Source organism: Protopterus annectens, chromosome 9.part0 (genome assembly GCF_019279795.1).
Source record: "Protopterus annectens isolate FY-2018-M chromosome 9.part0, PAN1.0, whole genome shotgun sequence".
Classification (NCBI taxonomy): domain Eukaryota; kingdom Metazoa; phylum Chordata; order Ceratodontiformes; family Protopteridae; genus Protopterus; species Protopterus annectens.
Window position 1 is genome coordinate 1,765,728,471 of NC_056743.1, and position 23,904 is coordinate 1,765,752,374.

The following is a 23,904-nucleotide window of genomic DNA, read 5'->3' on the forward strand; positions in this document are numbered from 1 at the left end:
TCTCCTGTTAGCAATCCACTCACAGATGTTGTCTTCAAGCTTGGGAAATAATGGTTGCTGACCTGATCCATACTTACACTTCTTAGTGTTTCCCTCGTCAGCCTGTTGACTGAGGTTAACGTACGCTGATTGCCATTTTTGGACCATTCGGAGATCTAACTTCTCTTTACGGAAAGTCGTCAGGTTCTTTCCATGGGAGTCCTCCACGATTCCTTTCTTGTACTCGACGGAATAGCTCTTTCTTTTTGCACTCCTCTTGTCTGGGGGGGGGGGGGGTTGAAGACTTGCAATGGCGGTTATGAAGACCCTACCACAGCTGCTCATTACCATGAGCACACGCTTCCCGAGTGTTGTCTGTACTTTGACCAAAGTACACCTGCGTGGGTTTATGGACCAAGGATCTCCATCGTCAAGTGTAAGTGATGATTAGGTTACAGTAAAAATTGGGACTGGGGCTTATTTTTGGTGTAGGGCTTGTATCATGAACATCCTGGAAAAACCATGCTTGGCCTTGCTCTCTAGTTAGGTCTTATTTAGAAAGAAATACGGTAACAAAACATAGGTTGAGTAACTGTGAATCCCTAGGAATCTTTGTTTTACATGGAGTGTGCAATACAGATGTCGTGCATTCCATGTGTAGAGGCCAGCTGTGCAAGTGGCTCCTCTTGGCTGAGAGCTGAAGACGGAGAAAATGTGTTGCACACCACACACACACACACACACACACACACACACACACACACACACACACACACACACACACACCGATTTTCACATTAAATGCAGGCATAACTTCATTCCATCAAAGGTGAGTTTCTCCATCCTCTTAGCACAGATAGAGTATTGAGCACGAGGGGGGAGTCGAGGCAGAGCTGTCTAGAGGTTGAAGATTGTGATGTGGAAATCCAACATGAATGTTTATGGATTTGGCAAAATGTAAAAAAAAAAAAAAAAAAAAAAAAAACAGCTTTTCTTAACAGAAGCGGCATTCCTATATAGGCAAGTAGCTTTGTGTAGTCTGTGGACTTCTAAAGTAGATTGATAATCAGGCAGCTAGAGACCAGTGCCAGTTGTGTAGGGTGGTGAAGCCCTAACTGCAGCCCAAATGAGCAGAGTTCAACTAGCACTTGGCGACATTGACAGAAGGATATGTGTCCTGTTCTCAGGGAATGAGAGGTAGAACTGGCTAGACACACTACAACTATTCCTCAGAAGAGGGCTGCACTAGGATCAGGCTTAGGGCTCTGCAAGCCACCAATGGGTGGTAGCATTGATGGTGACTATGCAGAAGTACACATTTGCAAGGTAGGGTAATATGGGCCATCAGGGTAACATGGTTTGTACATCCTTCTGCACAGGGTGACCAAGTACTGTCATTGCAGGGATGGCAGCAAGAGTCCAAAGCATCGTCATGGTTGCTTGAATGATGACCCCCCTCTCTTGACACCTGTCCCCTGCTCTGGGTGGAATTTCAGGGCCAGAGGAATAAATGGTCACAATCTGAACAAGGAAGCTTGATTAGCAGCCACAGGGATAGAAATCGCCTAGAAGAAAAAAAAGGCAGTCCAGGGCTGCATAGAGGAGGGTGGAGTCACTTGAGTTGACCATTGTGTAAGTAACTATCACTAACAATCTTATAGGTCATCACTCCACTGTCATGCTTTAATGAGTAATACAGGACAGATTTAAATGGATTGCTATGCAAGCTGTTTCTTTTGCATTGAGATTCTGTTGGATATGTGTGGAGCTCTCTCTAGTGCTTTGTCTGCTGTTCTCCACTTAATTTTTTCTCTATTGTCCCTGTGTTTAGGGACGTACCTTCTTCTGGCAAATGAATTTGGCTTTGTCACTACCTTTTTTGTTGTACTTCTCCTTGAGACTTCATTTTTGTGATCCATTATCTGTTCAAACCAGTGGTTTTGTTGACCTTGAAGTTCAGCTGTTTGAAAAGTTGTTTTTTTCTTGTTGGCCGCCTTCTCTGCTTATAGCTCTTGGTACTTTAGGCCCTTATTTGTTGGAAGCCATATTTGGTCTGTCACAAGGATCTGATATCACTGGGAGACCAACCTACATTTTCTACTGAAGGTAGAAACAGCTGTTTTTGCCTCAGGGAGGAAAGCGCTATGGGGCAGTTGTTAATTAATCCTTTTGCCACCAAGTGAACCGCCCACTGTCCAAAGCCACTGTACCAAGGACATAATTTCATGTTCTTGTTTCAAGAATGTCTCTTATTGACAGGTATTCTGCAGACACTTAGTTTTTAGTGAGTATATATCTATTGCTTAGACCCTAGTCTGGCTTTTCTTGGCACTTTTTGAGTTTGAGTTTTTTGTTTTTTTAGCTTGAAGGAAGAAACTTTGAGCAAACAACATCTTTAAAACAACTCGCTGCATGAGTCGAGTAAAACTGCAACTATTACCCTTTTGCACTTGAGTAATGGCCCAGTACTGATGGTTACAAATATAACACCACTTCCTCAGTTAACAGGATTATAAATTTGGTAATAATGTACATGAAAATTAGAAGCTGTTTAGTACATAAAGCTGAAACATGAGAAACTACAGTCTGTTTAGATTCCTACAATCTTACTTCATTAGGTAAATATTCCTTCTGATACAGATGTTGGACTGTATCCAAGTTGCTTGAGTTTCATTTCATTGTGTTGATTTCCTCCTGTTTCCTTTCCCATTCTCAACCTTTAGTTGTTATCATTGATACATGGCATCGGGGATTACTGTCTCACTCTGAATCTTCTTTGGTTGCCCCCTATTTTCACTTTCATCCATCATCCTGTTTCTCCACCACTCCAACTGTGGAAGTGAATCCTGCTTGTCTTCTGATTATGTTTTTTTTTTCCACTAAGCCTGTCGTACTACCACTTCATTGATGGGTCTGAGTCATCCTTACATGATCCCATCTCCCTAAGGAAATATCCCATGGAAGAGGCTTCTACCCCTGAAATCCTTTACTCATAGAATTCAAGTCATCCTTTAGCTTCAGTAGCCTCTGTGTCACACCTCCAACATATCCCATTAGCTTCATGGAATTTTTTTTGCTATTTTGTGAGAGGTGTAAAATTATTTATACAGCTATTTTCACCTGAAAATCCTAAACGTATGAGACCTTAAAACCTTCCCTGGGGATAACAAAATCTTTTCCCACTGAATCTGTTCTGTCCTTGTTTATACCAGTTTGTGTCAAGTACAGTTACCATTGCTTTATCACTCCCAATGCAGTAATTTATGTATCTCATAGATCTTTGCCTTAGTCTTGTACTGTCTGTCTTTTCAGTGATGCATTTAACTGTTCCTTGCCAATCCACCTCCTTGACAAAAAAAAACATTTTGTTTTATTCATTCCATTTTTCTAAATTATGTAGTATTTCTGCCTTTACTTGGGACCGCCCAAACCTCTTCCAAGTCCATTAATTTTCCTTCATTAAACATTTGATCCCAATATCTTTACCCGTTTTTCATTTTTCCACCCTATCCCTGTCCTTATCTTTCTATTTCATCTGTCAGGAGGAGATCCTATTGCAGGCTGCTGCTTTAATTCTTTCATAGTTCCATGTCTTACTGAACCCAGAATTGATTTCTGCTCTGACGTGGACTCTTACCAATATAATGCTTTCAATATGTGTCTATTCCCTATAGTCTGCTGTCATATCCCTTTGGCCCTCTGATTTACACAACCACTTAAATATCAGTGAGTGATGCAATTAAAGTTTTCTGTATATGTTGCAGGCAACCCCCACCTCCTTGTTTTAGCAACACTCTTCTCCCATGTCATGCTGGGTGGTGCGTCTTTCCAGTAGAAACTCCTCCTTCAGATTTTGTGTCTGTACCAGAGTGCACCTAAAACGACTGACCTAGGTATAAAATGTGCAGTGTGTTCTTCCATCCGTTTTTAGGTACTTATTTCTGAGAGATGCTTCTTAGCTTGTAACATACTACATGAGACTGTTTTACTTGATCATTCATAGGTTTTCTTAGTCCATGTTTCTAAGTCATTATCATCAATCAACTTTTTCTCACTTTTACAGAGGTTGGGTGTCATTTCAACATTGGATCTATGTGATTTGGTCGCACTGACCAATGTTTACACTATTTTGGATACCCAACTATGAAAGTCAGTCTGTTTTTTTTTTTTTTTTTTTTTCTCCTTTATGTTCAGCTGCACCATCTTGCATTCTAAATTTATTTTACAACCGGACTCCATAACACTTTAGTCAGTTCATTGTATCTTGTGTGCGTCTCAGTGGTTCAGTAAGCATCCAAATAAAATCGTGTACAGTGACATTTTGAGCTTTTTTGGCCTTCTAGAAAGTTTAAAATTACTGTTTGGGTTTCTTCCCCACTAAAAAGAGCTCCCACTATTGTATATAAACATTTGTAACTACAGCAGTTGACCTCTGAGGGAGCCCTCTGCAGTGGGTTCCAGCTACGTTTTCACCATTTACATGTCTCTGAATGGGGCCTCTGTGTAGTAACTACTAATGTGCTTTCCTGCAAGTCTGATATAGATTTGTATGCCTTTGTATAGTGATGATTTATGTTTCTGGTCTTAACAATGTTATTCGTTTAGGGAACGACACTCTAACTGAGAGGAGCAGGAGCTAAGCAGACTGTATTAGCCCACTGAGTGACACACTACTATGTGCCTGAAGGCACACACCACTGAGTCTGAGAATAAGAGAGAGAGAAGTCAAGCTGAGGATTGCAGAGAGGAAATTGTAGCAGTTAACTCGCTGCAGAGCACTCCTTAGCTCAAATGATATAATTAGTTTGTGTGTGTGTATGTATGTATGTGTGTATATATAACCTTACAATACAGGCAAAATACTATTGTGAAAGACTGAAATGTGGTAGATGTTTTCAGACTGATTTTTCAAAGCATTAATTTTCATTCTAAACTGTGTAGACAATGCCATTGGTCAGGGAAGTAGTAGCAGGCATGTCAGGTTTTTTTTTTTTTTTTTTTTTTTTTTTTACTTCAAGGTCTCCCACTAGGTAGAATAGTGAGGACGCATAGCTTGTTATATTAAATGCAATGCAAAAAAACTTTATTACATCATTGTTAAGAAGCTTGAAATTCTTTTTGCAGTGTTAACAGAGCATACTTTACCTGCAAAAAGCTGACTACTAAAGTAAGTTCAAGTTTCATATAAGCTTGAGACCTGTTAATATTCATCATATTGATCACTGCTGAAAGTAGCCTTAGCTATATGGGTTATATCCTGCCAATGTTATAATGGCCAGCCAGCTTCTAAAGTTTCAGGGTACCTTCCATGAGCCCAAAATGTCAAGCAGCTCAAGCTGACTGACACGTTTCGGCACAAAGCCCTTCCAAGCTTTACTACTGGGCAAATGTCTTCCCTTTGTGTGAGGAAAACCTTTTTCATTTTCCTTTATTGATTTATTACTTTCTTCAGGAAAGTTATTTTGAGTTAGGAGTGTTTTGTTTTAACAAACTGACTGGCGACTGTGACATACTTCTGAATGGAGTGCTTGTTTTTTCTGTCCGTTTAAAAGTGGTGTAAGGTAACTGAAAACATTTTTTCCTTGGAGAAATTGTGTTTAAATACTTTTGTGGAGCTGGCATAGTGTTTTAAGTAATTTTTACTGTGGTTTTCTGAAGGAAAAAAAGTAATTTTTTGTGGACTGGTATTGTTTACAGCAATTACTACTGCTTCTGTTCTCTGGAAAATAAGTGCTATTTTCTGCTTGACCAAGGAACAGACTGGTCCAGAGCTTGTCCTTCTTTCAGCCACAAAAAGAAAAAAAAAAGTTAAGCAAACTGTCTTTTTGTCACTAAAGTAGGCTATTAATTTGCCTCTGCAGGTGGGTGACTCTTCTGTGGCCATTTGATGTACCTCAGACCACACTTTACCCCAGATCCACTATCAACTGGTGGTTAGTCACATCCTCTGTGGCTGTTGGTGTCCCCTTTGCAGACAAGGGAGAGCCATTCTTGTTGCTCCTGGGAGAGGGAGCAGGAGGTTTCCCTGTTGTCAGAATTCTGTGCCCATCCCTAGGAAAGCTGCTGCTGCCATGGCTCACCCTATTTTTCCTTTCAAAACAAAACAGAAAACCAAGTATGCATCTCCTCCTCCTCCTCAATTTTCTTTGGCTATGAGTAGTTTACGCTGTCTGGCTCTCAGGGTTTAAATCAGGCTGTTGAGTCTTCCTATAAAGTAGTTTCTGGCAAATGAAAGAGGAATTCCCCTTTTCCTGAAGCTATTCAAGATTCTGTATATGAAGAGGAAGATGCAGAGGTGGAGGCAGGTGTGGTGTGTGTGTTTTTTATTTATTTTCTCATTCTGTCTTTGAAGAGACCTTGGTTTCTGATTCTCCTTGTGGGGGGGGGTTCTCTTTCTGAGACCATTGCTAGAATGTGCCAGGGTTTTCAGTGTGAGAACACTGAGGTTTCTCTGTCCCTCAGAAAATACCAAGTTGTTACAGAAGGATTTTCCAGAACTTACACCCATTCCTCCTTTTCTGTCTGCGCGCGCGTGTGTGTGTGCGTGCATGTTACTAACTAGATGTTCATCGTGTTTCACTGTTGCAGTCATGACTGTAGGGTTCTCCCCTGCCAGCAGGCAGTCCTCGGTCAGCCAGAATCCCAAAGTCTGGGTCCGGCGTCGGCTGCTCAGCCATGCTCCCTGACGTCAGAGCGCCAGGAGTACAAAGCTGACAGCCGACGCCATGTTCTCCAGTCTTTCTTGCCATGCGGTGGTAGCAGTTTGCAAGTGCCGGTCGGCTGACTCCTGACAATTTCTTCTAAATGTACTTCAGTCCGAAGACTTTCTTCTTCTACTCAAAGCTACGTACCCCGTTGGGGAAACTTTTTTCTTGCTCCAGTCCGATGTCAGAAAAAGTTTCATGTGGGAAGCAAATACCTCATAAGGATTTTCATTCTTACTGTATTCCTTGCTTTAGGCCCTGACCATGATGTAGCTAGTTGTCGGTTTTGTGCTAGATTTAATCAACGTACAATTAAACGAAGGTACGAGTTTGCAGTTCATTACTTCGGTAGGCATTTTAATTACAAAATGTCTTCTGATACAATTCCGGCTACCGGAGTTCACAAACGACGCAAGGATAAAGACAGGCCTCCGAGGTCCAAATCGGACGATATTGTACAAGCAGAGACAGCTTCAGGTTCGGCCGTCGTCAGTGAGGTGCTTTTGCAGCCCCTGTCGTTGGCCATTTCGGAACAGATGGCCGAAACGGACTCCCACAAGGAGCCAACTAGGCCTTTGAATATTTCTGTTGCAGGACCTTCGGACAATGCTTCTTGGGTTGGGTCCGGAGCCGCTGTGCAGGTACCGGCTTCCGAGGGGGTTTTCAGGCCTACTCCGCTTCTAATGAAGGCAAAGCCAAAGACAAAGGCAAAGACTCCTTCCAAATCAAAGACTGCAGCCCAGGCCTCTTCTGATCCGGCACCCAAGTCTCAGAAACAGTTACTCAAGATGGCCAAGGACTGACCTACTATGATTAGGGGTTCACATCCCCCTCCAGATAAAAGGCCAAGGCAGGAAGTGTATTATGACTCCTCTGATCAGGCTTCTGTTCTTCAGTTTCTTCTTCTGACCAGGAATATTCTTTCCCTCCTTATGAGGATTCTGATGCTGAGGAATCCATTCCTTCAGCTTCTCCCCCTGAGGATTTCTCTTTTGGGGAAACTTTGCATGAAATGAGGGAACATTTTCACTGGGAAGGACAGAAGTACTCTGAATCTAAGAAAAGACTTGGGGATTTTTTTCTTCTTCCCCAACATAGATCCCTGGCTATTCCTCCTATTTTGGATATTGTGGATGATGCTTTTTCGGAGGCTAACTTAAACTCCTGACTCTTTTCCTCCAGCTCCTGTTAAGCCAGACGGATAGATATTATAGGGTTCCTGATTCCCACCAGTTTTTATACAAGAATCCTACTGCTGATCCTGAGACCATTTCTCAGGGTCCTAAGGGGGTTAAGGCCGCTTCTGCTAAAAACCCCATTCCCACTGAGAAGGATTCCAGATCTTTAGAAAGATGGGGCAAAAACGTGTACACTTCTGCTACTTTATCTATTAGGGCTTTAAACTGTCAGTTTCATAGGCTGAAATACCAGCAATTTCTTCTCTCTGTTTTAAAACAAAAGTTAACTTCCATTTCCGCCTGTGCAGATAAGGAATTACATGACTTAATGCATGCCACTGAACAAGTTGGAAAGCATGGTTTACACTGTGGATTTGATGCCTTGGAGGCTTCTTGTAGGGCTGCTGCCTCTGGCACAGTCATTAGAAGGCATGCGTGGTTAAAGGAACAAAACTTGCCAGATCAAGTAAAAGCTAAATTATTGGATGCTCCTGTTCAGCCTAATGTTTTGTTTGGATCTAAAGCTGAAGAGGTGATAAAGAAGATGGAGGACAAGGCAAAATCCATGCAAACAGTTAGATTTCTTACAAGTACAGCCACCCAGATTTAGTAGGAATTGGCCTACAAAAAATTGGTCCTTTCCCAATTCAGACAGGCCTCAGAGGGGTAGATACAGACGCTCCTGAGGAAGGCCTCAAACGCAAGCCTCTTATAGACCAAGACAGTGGACTGCTTCCACCCCTAGGGGAGGAGAGGACAGGTCGCAAGCTCATAGAAAACAGACTCGATGACTCCCTCTGTTGGGCTGCAGGAACTTCTTGCCTGTAAGCCCCTCTCGGAGGAAAACTTTCTCTTTTTCACCAAAATTGGACTCGTATAACCCAAGACAAGTGGGTTCTGGATGTGGTTTCAAGAGGTTACAAATTCCATTTTCATACCCTACCAAGACCAAGCGGATGGCCAGATCTTCCAAAACATCAATGGTTAGAGGCCTTAAACCAGGTGGAAGTTCTCTTGGCTATGAAAGCCATAGAACTGGTTCCACTTTCAGAGATGGGACAAGGTTTTTACTCGAGGCTCTTTCTAGTCCCCAGAAAGCAAAATTCATGGAGACCCATTCTGGATTTGTCAGTCTTGAACACTTTTCTCAAGATACCAAAATTCAAGATGCTTACTCTACAGCAGCTACTTCCAATTCTGACCAAAAATGCATGGATGGTAACTTTGGATTTGAAGGAGGCATATTTACACATTCCCATCAGGCAGGAATGCAGAAAATACCTCCGGTTCAAGGCCGGATTGAGGCACTATCAATTCTCTGCGCTGCCCTTTGTATTGTCTACTGCACCCAGGGTCTTCACCAAATGCCTGGCTCCAGTAGTAGCTTATTGCAGACTCAAGGGAATTCAAATTTACCCTCATCTGGACGACTGTCTTATTCAGGCAGACAGCAAGGATGTCTTACTCCAGCATCTAGAATTTGTTCAGAACCTTCTCAAGTTCCTGGGATTCACTGTAAACATAAAGTCAAATTTGACACCCTCACAACAGATACCTTTTCTGGGTGCTCTTCTAAACACAACAGCCCAGATGGCATTTCTGACATCCGAAAAACAATTACAGCAGGCTTCAACTTTCAAAACCTTGGCATCATTGACTCTGCTATCTGCAAGGAAATTCCTGCAGGCTTTGGGTTACATGGCCTCCTGCATCCTTCTCGTAACTTATGCAAGACTACATATGAGGAAAATACAATGGTACCTAAAAAGTGTATGATCTCAGCATTGCCACAGTTTAGACATACAGATCAACGTCCTGCCTTGTCTTCAAAAGGAATTCCTTTGGTGGTCCAAGGCATGTACTCAAAACAAAGGGAAAGCCTTCAGTCTGCCTCCAGCCAGTCGGATACTAACCACAGACGCCTCCGATTATGCATGGGGAGCCCATTTGCAGGGCAACTGTCTGCAGGGCCTTTGGACAAAGGATCAGAAGCACCTGCATATCAATTTAAAGGAAATGTTAGCCATTCAGAATGCTCTATTGGCCTTCAGGAATCTTCTTCAACCAGGACAACTACTGATACGGACAGACAACACCAGTTATGTGGTACATAAACAAGCAAGGGGGAATCACATTCCTATCCCCTTTGCAGGCTAGCCATGAATCTATGGAACACAGCTCTAGCTTACAAACTGAACCTTCAAGCTCAGTTTCTACCAGGGAAGCAAAACATCCTGGCAGACAGTCTGAGCAGAAACTTGCCAGACCCACACGAATGGATGCTGGACACCGAAATATTCAAGATGATTACAGCAGTCTGGGGATGTCCTCACGTAGACCTCTTTGCATCCCACCTCAATCAACTACAGATTTTTTGCACCAGGACATTCCACGAACTAGCTTGGAAAGTGGATGCACTATCATTCAGTTGGAGAAACCTCTCTGGGTATGCCTTTCTGCCTCTTCTTCCACGGGTGTTATTAAAGATCAAACTGGACAAGCCCAAGAGGATAATCTTGTTGGCCCCAAATTGGCCTCGACAGTTTTGGTACCCAACACTGAAAACCCTTTGTCTGGAGCCCCCTTGGGTTTTACTACAGACTCCGAACCTTCTGTCCCAACACCAGGGTCAGGTTCTGCACTCCCATGTCAAAACCCGCAGCCTGGTTAATCCAGGGTCTATGATTCATTCTCTCCTACCCAAGCAGGTTATGGATGTCATTTTAGAAGCCAGACGTCCTAGCACTAGAAAATCTTATGCAGGAAAATGGAAAAGATTTTGCTCCTGGATGCAGGCTCAGGATTCAGATTCTCTTATTCCTAACATTCCTCTGATTTTACTTTACCTGACAGACCTCTTACATAAGGGTCTCTCTTTCTTTCTCTTCCATAAAAATACACACCTCTGCCATTTCTGCTCATTATAATACAGACCCTCCAATCATTTCCCACCAGCTCATGAGACAGTTTCTCAGAGGAGCTAAGAACTTAAGGTCCCCTAGATCTCCTCCCATTCCTGCTTGGGATCTCAACTATGTTTTGGAAAAACTCACCTTACCTCCTTTTGAGCCTGCTGCCACATCTGACATCAAGTTTTTATCTTGGAAGACAGCCATCCTGTTAACTCTGACCTCTGCCAGGAGAGTTTCGGAGTTGCAAGCTCTCATGGCTGTGGAACCTTATATTATTTTTCATCAAGACAGGGTGTCTTTAAGGGGTAATCCTACTTTCATGCCTAAGGTGATTTCCAAAGTGGCTTTAAACCAAACTATTCACTTGCCAACTTTTTTCCCCACTCCTCAAAATAAGGGGGGAAAGGATCTTGCATTCCTTGGATGTACACAGACAACTACGTTTTTACCTGGACAGAACAAAGGACATCAGGAAATCAGAGCAATTGTTTGTTTCTTATGCTTCAAGTTCACAAGGTAAAGCCATTTCAAAACAGACATTTTCTAAATGGATTGCTCATGGAATCAGATTTTGCTATTCACACCATGGAAAGCAAATCCCAGGGAGTATAAGGACTCACTCTACCAGAGCTGCTGCCACTTCAGCTGTCTTCCTCAGGGGAGTTCCTACCAAAGACATTCTGGAAGCTGCAACTTGGAGTTCAGTGCATACTTTTTCTAAGCACTACAGTCTACCTCTCTACTCTAAGTCTAGGGCAGGCTTTGCTTCTGCAGTCTTGCAGGGCCTTTTAGCCACCCCCTCTACTTTATGACCACCTCCCTTTTATTCTGCTTTGGGATTCAACCCTACAGTCATGACTGCAACAGTGAAACACGATGAACATAGTACAGTTGTGTACACTTGCCATAAATGTAGATGTTCGAGTGTCTTCACTGTTGCAGTCTGGGTTACCCTCCCTCCTGTCCCCTCTTATTTTTTCTCTTGTGTGGTTCCCTTCACCCTTCTGAGGTGTATGTGCAAAGGGTATGGGATCTTACTCCTGACATCTGGGGCAAGAAAAACTGGAGAACATGGCGTTGGCTGTCAGCTTTGTACTCCTGGCGCTCTGACGTCCGGGAGCATGGCTGAGCAGCCGACGCCGGACCCAGACTTTGGGATTCTGGCCGACCGAGGACTACCTGCCGGCAGGGGAGAACCCTACAGTCATGACCGCAACAGTGAAGACACTCGAACATCTACATTTATGGTAAGTGTACACAACTGTACTTTTTCCTGATAGTCAACCAGCTGCCTCTAAAAAGGCCGATAGGATGTAGTTAAATTCAGTCCTATTTTCCGATGAGGGGAAAATTATTGATTGGATGGGAAAGGTGTACACTTCTCCGCATCTTTGGTTTTCTAAGTTTTAAATAGTAATGCTAATACGATAAGTTCTTCCTCATACTTTCACAGTTTGTTAGAACAAATGTTGTTTGCAGGTTCTTCTTGTGAGGAAAAGTCTGCTTTTACATAGTTAATTTGCTGTATTTCCCAGGTCTCTTACAATGTGTCTGATCCTGGTACTACTTCCAGGGCTGTGGCCACTGCTAGTGTTTTCAGGATGTTTGCTTGTCTGCATTTTTTGTTGCTGTTTTAAATTCTCCCTTGAACAGAGATTGATTGGCCCCTCTGCTGCAGAGGTGATCAAAAACTGTGAAAGGGGCAAGATGATCCAGAGAATCTTAGATATTTCAGCCCTCCTTTTCCAAACTTTCCAAGGTATTTCCGATGTCCATGTCCAGTTCTGGCAAAAAAATAATAAACAGTCTCAACAAAATAAGGTAAGCAGACGTTTAAGAAGAAATGGCAATGGGGTTCCAAAAAAGTCTCCCAAAACTAAGGGCAGTCCAAGTATGAGTGACTATTCAAGAGACCTTGTGACTTCCTCCCACCTTGACCCATTTTTTTTCTCCAGAAAGTCTGAATCTCCATTTTTTCTCTTTGGCAGCAGGTTTCCATACAAATGGGTTCAGAATATCATTCATCAAGATTACAGATTGCAGTGAAAGTAAATTCTTCTTTCAGGGTGCCATTCTTCATCCTCTAGATCGGACTCTGTTTCTACCGGTTCTTTATCACATGCTGCTCCAAGGAATGATAGAACCACTTCCTCCTGCACAGGTGGGGAATGGACTTTTATTTAAGGATGTTCCTACTGCCAAAGAAAGAAAATGTCTGGAGACCAGTTATGCCCCCCCCCCCCCAAAAAAAAACCTGTTTATGATAGTGCCCAAATTGAAAATGATGCCACTTCAACCTGTTACCTTTTCTTTCTCTTTTAAAAGATGCTTATATCTGTATTCATCCATGCTTTAGAAGATTCTTAAAAGTGTGCATGTCTGGATTATACTAGTTCTCTGCCTTACCTTTTCGTCTGTCCACTGTGCCAAGAGTGTTCACAAAGCATCTAATTCTAGTTGTAGCTCATTACAGGTTATGGAGTATCCACATCTTCCATATTTAGATGACTTGCTTACCTTTGCAGAGTGTTTTTTTCAAAGTGACAGGAGTCTCTCTTGGGTGAGAGATCTCTTACACAAGCTGGGATTCCTAGACAACATGAAAAATTCCATTTTGATTCCTCCACACACAATTGTGTTCCTGGGATGTCGACTGCCCACCTCAGTTCAAACCGCTTTTGTTCCATAGGAAAAAATGGATCTTTATCTAGATATATTTCTAAGGTTTTCTACTTAAACTTTGATCTCTGTGATGGAATACCTCTCTATTTTGGGTCTCATGGCATTTATGAGTCTCTTGGTACCCCTGGCAAGATTCCCATATGGGGAAGATACAGTGGTTTCTGAAATCGCTTTTGGTCCCAGCATCAACACTTTTTTTTTTTAATCTTTTGGAATCACACTCCTGGGTTTGTCAGAAGAGAGATTTTTCAGTGGAGTCAACAAATACCTTTAAATTTACACCACCTTCTCCCTCCCTGCTCCAAAGTAGTCAGTTGCTTCAGATGCTTTGGACTTTGCTTGGGGAGCAGTTTGAGGAAGGACAGAAGTGCAGGGGATGTGGGATGCCAAGGACAGGCGCAAAGTCATAAATATTAAGGAGATTCTTGCCTGATTAAGACAGTTAACACTCTGAACCATCTCTCGTCTCTGTTCTTGTGGTTACAGACAATACTCGTCATGTGATACATCAAGCAAGAGGGAACCGGGCCGTACTCTTTGCAGACTAGCCATGTTAGCTCAAGATGTAGCTTCATAGTGCACTCTCACTCTAAAGGCATCTTACATTTTGTCAGAGCAAAGTTGTGTTGCAGACAAGCTGACCAGGACCAGGGAAGACCCTTGCAAGTAGGAACTAGAACAGAGGTCCTCTGTGGGGGAGTCCCTCAAGTAGATATTTTGCCTCCTGTCTGAGCAATCAGCTGGCAAGATTCTGTTCCAGGACTCCATACAAGAAGACCTGATGCCTTTTCTTTTCCTTAGACAGGAATCTTCCTGTATGTTTTTCCACCCTTTCACTAATATCCAGGGTATTTCTGAAGATTTAGCTTAGTTTTGCTAAGACCATTTTTTTAGAGCTCCTGGACTCTTTCCTTCCACCTCCCAAATGTAGTTAGCGAAGGTAATCTAGCCATATAACTAAGGCTACTGCAACAGTGATCAGTGTGGTGAAGTCAGTACAGTTGAGCAAGTTAAAGTTACCATAACAGTAAATGTTCAAATGGTCATTGCTGTAGTATCAGTGCTCTCCCTCCATCCATCCTCCCCTTGTTTTTGGTGTACTTTTTATGCCATGGTGTGGATGTATATTTTTGATGTTCCTAGAATTGTCCTTTCAGTGCTCAGTCTCTGTCTCCTGACAGGAAAACTCTGAAGGGCTTTGGGCCCAAACTTGTCTTTTAATCGTCAGCTCAAGCTGTCTGACTGTTTGGTTGTCTGGAAACTAGCTGGCTGTTCTATCCTTAGTTGTATGGGGTATATCCAGTCAAGGCTGCTGCAGCAGTGACCATTCGAACATCTACTGCTGTGGTAAGTTTAGCCTACACCGCTGTACTTTCTGATGTAATCTTGATAAGCTGGATAGCTGCATGGCTTACAAGTAAGACATGGCAACTATACAGCAACTGAACGGGTAAAATTCTAGGTTACAGTCAGTGTCCTGCAAGACTGTATCCCAGGCCCATACTTGTATAGGTTGCATCTTTAAAATCTCATTTGAGGGGTTCTCTGGTCTGTGTGCAGATGACTTGAAAATGGGTAAACCGGTTGCATCAGTTAGAGATAAAGTATGTCTGCAAAAAAAGTTGACTAAATTCTCCATTTGGGCACAAGAAAATATGCTGATAAATGCATCAAAAACTAAGCATATGAGATTTAGGAGACTACAAATTAAATATTGAATATTTAATACAGCACGGTGATTTGAAATTGAAAATTAAAGTATCTGGGTATACGTGTAGATCCAGGCAGATGTTGAGTTTTTCTAATCACTTCAACCAGTTGGCTAATGATAAAGAACTATGTTGTATAACTAGATTTATAATGTCTAGGAAATAAATGAAATCATTGTAAGTTCTGTTGGCCACAAACTCGAGTATGGAATGAGAATACAGAAAAGAAAACCAGCGTATATAAACTGGAAAAGTATACTGTAAGTATTCCAAGGGTAACTGCTGATGTGAAAATAAGTGTTACGACAAACTAAAATATCAGATACTTGTACAGTGTTTCATATAGATATTGACTACCTTATTCAGGTATATAGGGCACTTGGCTATCTCTTGGAGTGTCTGGGTTTGTCTCTGTCAAACTAGTAGAGAGCCGTCAGATGACCTATGTAGAGGGATGTACTAATGGGGTCTCAGTGTAGCTGATGCATGGAATAGACTGCCATATTATATTAACGCAAGCACTAGTTTTAGATAATTTTTAAGGACAGCTTGAACATTTTATTACGGGGATGACTGTTTTGGTGTATTGGCAGGCTAGAAGGGTATTGTTGCCTGTGCCCGAAATATATTTTTCTATATGTATGTAACTGGGCAAACTAACTACAGACCTTTTTTTTTTTTCTCTCCCTCTTTTAAGGGACTGCTGCATGCCCTAATGGAAGATTCCACTGCACAAATCTTGGTTACAAACCACAGTATTTGCCTTCTTCAAGGGTTAATGATGGAATTTGTGGTAAGTAGCCAGTTAAAAAAAAATATTCAGTTTTGCTATGTCAATAAATTGTCAGTTGTGCTTTATTCAGTTTATGCAAGAAACCATGTGCAAATGTGGTTTATAATTTGGTTCAAAGGAGACTCCCTGATTTCATGGGACTGACATTCTTTTATCTACTATACTAAAAAATGTGACAGAAATAAAATGGTTCTGACTTTTGTATGTTGTGCAACACCCATAATTTTATGATTCTTTGATTACTTGTAAAAATCGTCAGACTTGTAACCTTTTTCATGTAGCAGTGCAATCTGACTTAGTATAGTGTCGACAATGAAAAGGTGATTAACTTTTGCAGAGTCTTACCTTAAGGTGTACAAAATGAATCTGCAGGAGTTCATTGATTTTAGATTTTTAAACAAAGCACTCCTTGTGCAGGTGCTGTTGAAGTTCAGAACAAAATAAAAACTGCACCCATCTCAAGGAAGGCTATAAACTTGGATTTATTAAAATGGTACTTTCCATTAGTCAATTTATCTCCTTACACACACACACTCCCACACACACAGGCATTGTTTGCTGTGATAAAGTGTGAACTACATGTTTGTTTGCCCCTTAACAGCAGATTGTGGACTGTCACTTCTAGTGCCTTGATCTGGCATATAGATAGGACACGCATGGAAAACTTCTTAATATGTGGACTTTGGTCTCTCTTATGTGGCAGTCAAAGACTTTGAAGCCTCCTCATCACTTCTGCAGTTGTTTGAGCCTGAGAGAAAAGACTGATTTTTCTTTGGGGTCACGTCATAAGATATTTCCTAGGAAGGGAAGGGTTGGGAAGGTGGCCTAATGATTATGGTGTTTGCCTTACAAACACAAGGTGCCGGGTTTGAGTCTCAAGGGATAATTGGCTAGGCTTAAAATGGCCCATAAGGGCAGTTAGTCTAGTTCTAATCTGTGAATCTAAGACTTGGCTGCTTATTAAAGAGAAGTTCTGCAAATTTACAGTGCTGGACATTGCGCCACATTGTGATGGTGCTTAGAGGTTCTAAATTGCAATCTGGCAGGTGTGGTGATGTGGACACCAACAAACCAAGGTAATTCTCGTCATTGAGTACAAGATTGCAGTGCTCTAGAGGTACATGGGACATGGAGATGAGCCTCGGGGGAAATTGAAAAGGGTCTGTTTGATAACTGGGTGAGGGGTGTGCTCAGACTTAAATTGTTCAGTGGGTGTTTTCTCCCACCTGAATACATGCATGCAGTAAGTAGGCCTTCAGCATCTCTCTTTGACCATCACAAAACCTGTAACTGTGATTGAGCTAGGGATTTAAAATTTGCTTGTTTCTCAAATCCTACTTCTGTGTACAGCTTCTAGGCTGTTGGCATTGATGTTCAAAGGTTATAGCTCCCTGCTGAATTTGGTTTCTATAAGAACACCATCACTGGAATTGGTTTTCTTTAGTGCATTACTGCTGCAGATTACTCAGTGAAGTAAGTTGCGCAAGGCTTGTATCCATGAAGAAGGGTGGAAACGATTAAAGAACTGTGTACTGGATTTTGGTATCTTTTTTGTCATTGGGAGTTTCCGAAAGAATGCAGTAGCAGCACGTTGGAGCCTGTGAGGAATGTCCGCATGCTGTTTGCAAGAGATGGCTGCAGCAGCAAAGCATGAGCTTTACCCCTTCATTTGTCCCTTAACAGTGAGTTGTAGGCTGTCATTTACAGTGCCTTGCACAACTTTATAGAATGGGCAGGCTAATGGGGAATCCTCACCTCCATTAGTTCCACACATTTACATGAGTTTTCATTCACAGTTACTTACTATACTGCTAACATCTTTTTAGTGGCTGCCACGTTTCCTAAAATCTTTCATCTTCCTACCTAAAATTTTGAAAGGCCGCATTGTATTGTGTTGTGTTTAAATGTTCCAGTAAGTAGGTAAATAATTTATGTGGAAGTACATATTTAAATTTTGTGAGTTGAATGAAGTCTGTCACTGATTTATACCAGTTATTACTGGGTTCTTCTGTCAAGTATATTGGCATCATTAGATGCATTATAAAACATTATATTCAGACTTCAAATGTTTCTCTGCAGTCTATTCTGTTTTGTTACACATTTCTTAGTTGTGTGTGAATACTGCTGCCTCCTAGTGGACTGATTTTACATTACATGATCCACTGACCAGTGTTCTACTCCATAACCTAATATATTGTTTTGTCTTGGAAACCATTTAGCAAGAAAAAAGCATTCATCATTAAATAATTTGTAATGGCATGCATTTCTGCCCATTCTTTTACGTAGCCCGAAGCCATGGTCATCCTCAGTGCCATCCTGCTTTCTAATGAAAATGGATATTAATTATCCAAATTGACTAAAACTACAATGAAATACTATAAACTGCAATGAAATACTATAAACTGAAGTCCTATGGCTTTGGAGAAGAGCCCTGAAAGTGGTCTGGTTGCTGTTAACAGAACAGCTAGGTTAGTGAGTGGAACGTGCTACTTGCTGCATGATCCCGTTATTGGACGGGGGTGCTCCTCAAGTCTGAATCCTTAGCCAATTGCTGTTTTCACTAATTAGACTTGTGGATATGAAGACCTCGGTGTTGCCTTGTATGCTGTTGACCTGGTACTGTTAGGACCCAGTGCTTATTAGGCTGCCTTGCATAATGCTGTACAGGTTAACTTTATTAGGGTATGGCAATGATAGGAAAATTAGTAGCTGACTGTTGAAATTTAACAGTGTTAATGAAAGACTGAGAAAGTTGAGAAATTCTTGCTCTCAAGGGTATTGGACTCCTTTTACAGTCTGACTCAGTTGATAGTGTTAAGCAAGTTTTAGCCTTGCTAAACTTGCTTTCAGAGCAGTCTGCCATCTTAATCCCAAAGGCCAGTATAGCAATAAATAAAGACTGTTCTACCCAAACTTGAATGAGCTTTTATCTCTTTTGCTCTTTGGGTAGACTAAAACTTAAAAAATCTTCAAAGTGAGTCGGACAGGATTTGTAGATGTTCTTCGTGTTTTACTGTTGCAGTCATCACATTTGGGTTATCCTTGCTGGGGGTAGCCCTCGGCCGGCCTGAATACCAGAGACTTAGTATTTCTGTGTCGGTTGCTGTCACTTGAAGACTGACATCAGGTAGTCAGTGGTATAAATGAAGGCAGCCGACACCATTACATCAGTCTTTCTTGCCGTGGAGCCTGAAGCAGAAGCAGTTTGCATAAGTGCCGGTCGGCCCCTACCTGAGTTTCGTTTCCGAATTGAAGTTGAAGTCTTCGAAAGTTAAGTACCCTGTTGGGGATCCTGTTTTTTTGCACTAACTGATGTCAGAAAAATTTAATAATTTTCTTGCCTGTGGAAAGCAAGTACCACACCGAAACTTCCACTCCTACTGCATCATTTGTTTAGGCCCAGACCATGACGTCCCTCTTTGTCAGTTCTGTGCTTTGTTTAACACCAGAACTATTCGTCGTTGGACCCTTATTGTAGCCAGATATTTCCGTTTACAATTCTTGAATTGCGTTATGGCTTCTGTAAGCCATCGGATAGCAGACCTTCTGAAAAAATGTAAAGATAAAGACAGAGACTGACCGCACAGGACTAAACATTCCGATGCTACCGCCAAGCTGGTAGTCAGTCCTCCGGAATACAGTGAGGTGCTTTCGCAGCCCCTGATGCCTGCTTTAGTTAATTCACAGGCCTCTACCGAGACCCTTTCAGAGTCCGGTATGCTGCAGAACTATCTAAAGATCCTGCAGTAGTCTTTACCTTGGATGGGTCTGGAGCTGCTGTGCAGACATCGGCTTCCGGGCAACTCCTTCGCAACACCGAATCCAGACATAAACAGATGTAGTCTTTCACTGCTACCCTTCTTACTAAAACAACCGAGTTCCTTAGGCCCAGGGGTCGAACCACCCCCAAGAAACCAACTTCTAGCCATTATTTGGCACCTGCTCCTTTGCCTCAGTCACAAATGCTTAGAATGGCAGAAGATCTTATGTTGATTAGGGGAAGCCAGGCCACTCCTTCAAAAAGAATGGGATCTGTCTCCAGAAGTTTTGTGTGAACAAGAGTCAGATGAATCTGATGCATCTGACTATGAAGACATGCAGTCCCTCTGTACATATGAGGATTCTGATGCAGAGGAATCTAGTCCTTCAGCCTCTTCCCCCAGAGGATTTTTCCTTTGGGGAAACCCTGCATACTTTAAGGGAGCATTTCAAATGGGAGAGTCCAGACTACCCACAGTCCAAAAAGACTCTGACTTCCTGGACCTTCTACAGCACAAGATCCCCAAGTCTTGGATGTAGCAGATGATGTCTTCCTTGAATCCAGATGCCCTCTCTCCTGCTCCCAGAAAGCCAGACATGTACTACAGAGTCCCTGACTCTCACAAATATATCTATACAAACCCAACAGCGAACCCTGAGGTCATTACTCAAGGCCCCAAAGGGGTTAAAGCTACTTCAGCTAAGAATTCCACCCCCTCAGTCAGGATTCCAGAGCACTGTACAGATGGGGTAAAAAGGTATACACCTCTGCTACTCTTGCTATCAGGGCACTAAATTGTCAGTTCCATATGCTTAAATATCAGCAACATATCTTGGAACTCCTTAAACAAAAAAATGTCCTCCTTTCCTGCATGGGCAGAATCTAAAGATTAATAGGAATTGATGCACTCTGTTGGTCAAGTAACTAAACACACTTTGCACTGCGGTTTTGACGCCCTAGAAGCTTCTTGCAGGGCAGCAGTCACTGGATCTGTCATTAGAAGACATGCATGGCTTAAGGAACAACCCCTGTCAGACCATGTTGAATCAAAATTGTTGGATGCACCTTTGCACAAAAATAACTAACTTATTTGGTACTAAAGCAGATGAGGTGTTAAAGATGGAAGAAAAAGCAAAATCCTATGCAAACTGTTAAAGATTTCTTACAGGTACAGCCCTCTAGGTTCAGCAGGCATTTTCCTTCCAAGCACTAGTCCTTTCCTGCACCTAGTAAACGGGGCCAGCCCAGACCCTGTGGAAACAGACCTCCAAGACAGCAGTCCCATGGGTTGCAGAGATCTAAGCAGTGGACTGCCTCCACTTCAAAACCAGGGAGTTCTAAGCCACCCCCTTATGGTAAAAACTCAGAATGACTCACCCCCTCCCTACTTCGCCTCTGCCCACCATCACATACCCCTAGGAGGAAAACTCTCCTTTCACTCAAGCACCTGGACCACCATTAACAATGGGTTCTGAGCTTTGTATCTCGGGGGTACAAATTCTCCTTCCACACCCTTCCAACCCCAAAAGGGTTTCCAGATCTACCACCAATCAGTGGGCATATGCTCAAAAGCAAATCCATACCCTGCTCTCCGTGAAAGCAGTAGAACACGTTCCTGCAGAGCAGATAGGCCAAGGCTTCTACTCCAGACTTTCTCTGGTACCCAGAAAAGAGGGCACCTGGCACCCCGTCGTCTGGCCTACCTCCACATTCCCATCAGGGAGTCCTACAAAAAGCATCTTCACTTCAGGGCAGGATCTCACCACTTTCAGTTCTCTGCACTTCTCTTTGGCTTCTCTATTGCTCCCAGAGTTTTCACAAAATGCCTGGCTCCGGCCATTGCTTTTTGCTGACAAATAATCAAATTTACCCTTACTTAAATGACTGCCTTATTCAGGCAGACAGCCAGGAAAAGCTGCTCAAAGACCTGGCCTTTGTAAAGAAGCTACTAACCTCCTTGGGGTACACAATCAATGAAAAGAAATCCAAACAGGTACCCACCAAAAGGATAAACTTCCTGGGAGCAAGTCTGGATGCAGCATCCTAGATGGCATGCCTAACACCAGAGAAACAGTTTCTTATCAGCTTACTTCTCTCAACTGGCCACCAGGCCCCAGCTTTCTGCAAGGGAAATCTGGCAAGTCCTGGGGTTCATGGCATCTTGCGTACTCCTCATTTCATATGCCAGACTGCATAACTGCATATGAGGAAACTTCAGTGGTACCTAAAGAGCCTTTGGTGTCAACAGTGTCAAGATCTAGAAATTCTCTTACCTGTTATTCCTTGCTTAAGGGAGGAATTTATTTTGTTGACAACAGCCTGCTCCCACAACAAGGGGCTGTCCTTCTCCCCACACCCTGCCCAGGTCCTCACCACAGACCTCAGACTACGCTTGGGGTGCACACCTGGATAGCAGGTGCATACAGGGCCAGTGGAACCCTCAGCAACTTCCCCTGCATATCAGTCTAAAAGAGATGATGGCTGTGCAGCAGGCCTTGATAGCTTTCAAACCCCTTCTCTCTCCATTTGTTATCCTGATCAAAGCAGACAGCACTACAGTGATGTGGTACATCAACAAGCAGGGAGGGACTCGCTCCTACCTGCTGTGCAGGCTGGCAATGACTTTTTGGTTCACAGCTGCTTCCATGCATCTACACCTGTTAGCACAATACCTGCCAGGTTCTCTCAACTCCCTGGCAGACCAATTTAAGTAGAAAACTGTTGGATCCCCATAAGTGGCAGCTCAACAGAAACACCACCTTATTAATAACTCAGAAATAGGGAACCCCGGAGGTTGACCTCTTTGCCTCCCACACCAACCATCAGCTCAGCAAATTCTGCACTAGGGAGCATCACTGCATGGCATGGAAAGTAGATGCCCTGTTCTTCCCATGGTAAACCTCTCAGTCTGTGCCTTTCTTCCCCTACCTCTCATTCCCAAGGTACTGATCAAAATAAGGAAGGAAAAAACGAGGACCCTTCCCATAGCTCCAGACTGGCCCAGGCAGCACTGGTACCCTTTGCTGCACGGCCTGTGCCCACTGCCCCTATGGAATCTTCCTCAGAGTCCCAACCTCCTAACCCAGAAGGAAGGGGAATTCATGCACCCCCCAATTGCAGACACTCAATTTGGCAGCTTGACTTGTAACCTGAGCCCTGACCAATCTGCCGCCCTCAGTAAACCGGTTCTAGGTGTTATCCAAGAGGCCAGATGCCCTAGCACCAGAAAGCTTTATGCACATAAATGGAAAAGGTTCTGCACCTGGATCTAGGCTAAAGGGGCCAATATGGCACAGCCATCCATCCCTGTCATCCTGGATTACTTAGCTGACCTACTACACAGTGGTCTCTTTCTCCTCTATAAAAAGTCATGCCTCTGCTATTTCTGCTCATTTTCCCACTGAGCAGCCTCTTTTTTTTTTTTTTCACATCCTCTATTCAAGCAGTTCCTCAGAGGGGCAAACAACTTGAGACCCCCCCCCCCCCAGAAGTGCACCAACATTGGCTTGGGACATTAACTTTACCTTGGAAAACCTCACCCTGTCTCCATTCGAACCAGCTTCTTCTGCAGAGCTAAAATTTCTCCTAGCTGCAAACACTCATGGCAGTGGGAAGGGAACCCTTCATCTTCCATGCAGACAGGGTATCCCTCAGAACTAATCCATCATTCATGCCCAAGGTGGTATCCAGTGTGGCTCTCAACTAATCCATACATTTTCCCACCTTCTTTCCTAACCCTCAAAACAAGGGGGAAAGGATTCTGCACTCCAGATGTGCGCAGACAGCTCAGATACAATCTGGACAGGACTAAACCCTTCAGAAAAATCTGATCAGCTGCTGGTTAGCTTTGCTTCAGGAGCAGAGGGCAAAGCCATCTCCAAATGGATAGTACACTGCAACCATTTCTGCTACAAACAGCATGGCAAGAACCCCCCCAAGGTGGTCAAGACCCACTCCACCAGAGCAGCCTCCACCTCTGCAGCATTCCTCAGTGGAGCCCCCAACAGGGCCTTCCTGGAGGCTCCCACCTGGACATCTGTTCACACCTTCACCAAACATTACCACCTGCATCTCTCTTTTCTAAATCCAGGGCTCTGCAGTCTTGCAGGGCATGCTAACCAGCCCCTAGCTTCCTTGAGTGCCTACACCCATTTCCTCAGCTTTGGGAATCTACCCAAATGTGATGA

At 43.0% G+C, this 23,904-nt stretch overlaps 1 protein-coding gene across 4 annotated transcripts in view; it reads left to right on the forward strand.

Moving 5' to 3' along the window:
- PRKCSH (protein kinase C substrate 80K-H) overlaps nt 1-23,904 on the forward strand; it is a 1,389,498-nt gene that overhangs the window by 75,345 nt on the left and 1,290,249 nt on the right. For all 4 annotated transcript variants that reach the window (XM_044084622.1, XM_044084620.1, XM_044084623.1 and 1 more), the window contains exon 4: nt 15,862-15,957. In XM_044084622.1, coding sequence (XP_043940557.1) covers nt 15,862-15,957 — 96 coding nt within the window. The remainder of the gene's footprint in view (nt 1-15,861; nt 15,958-23,904) is intronic.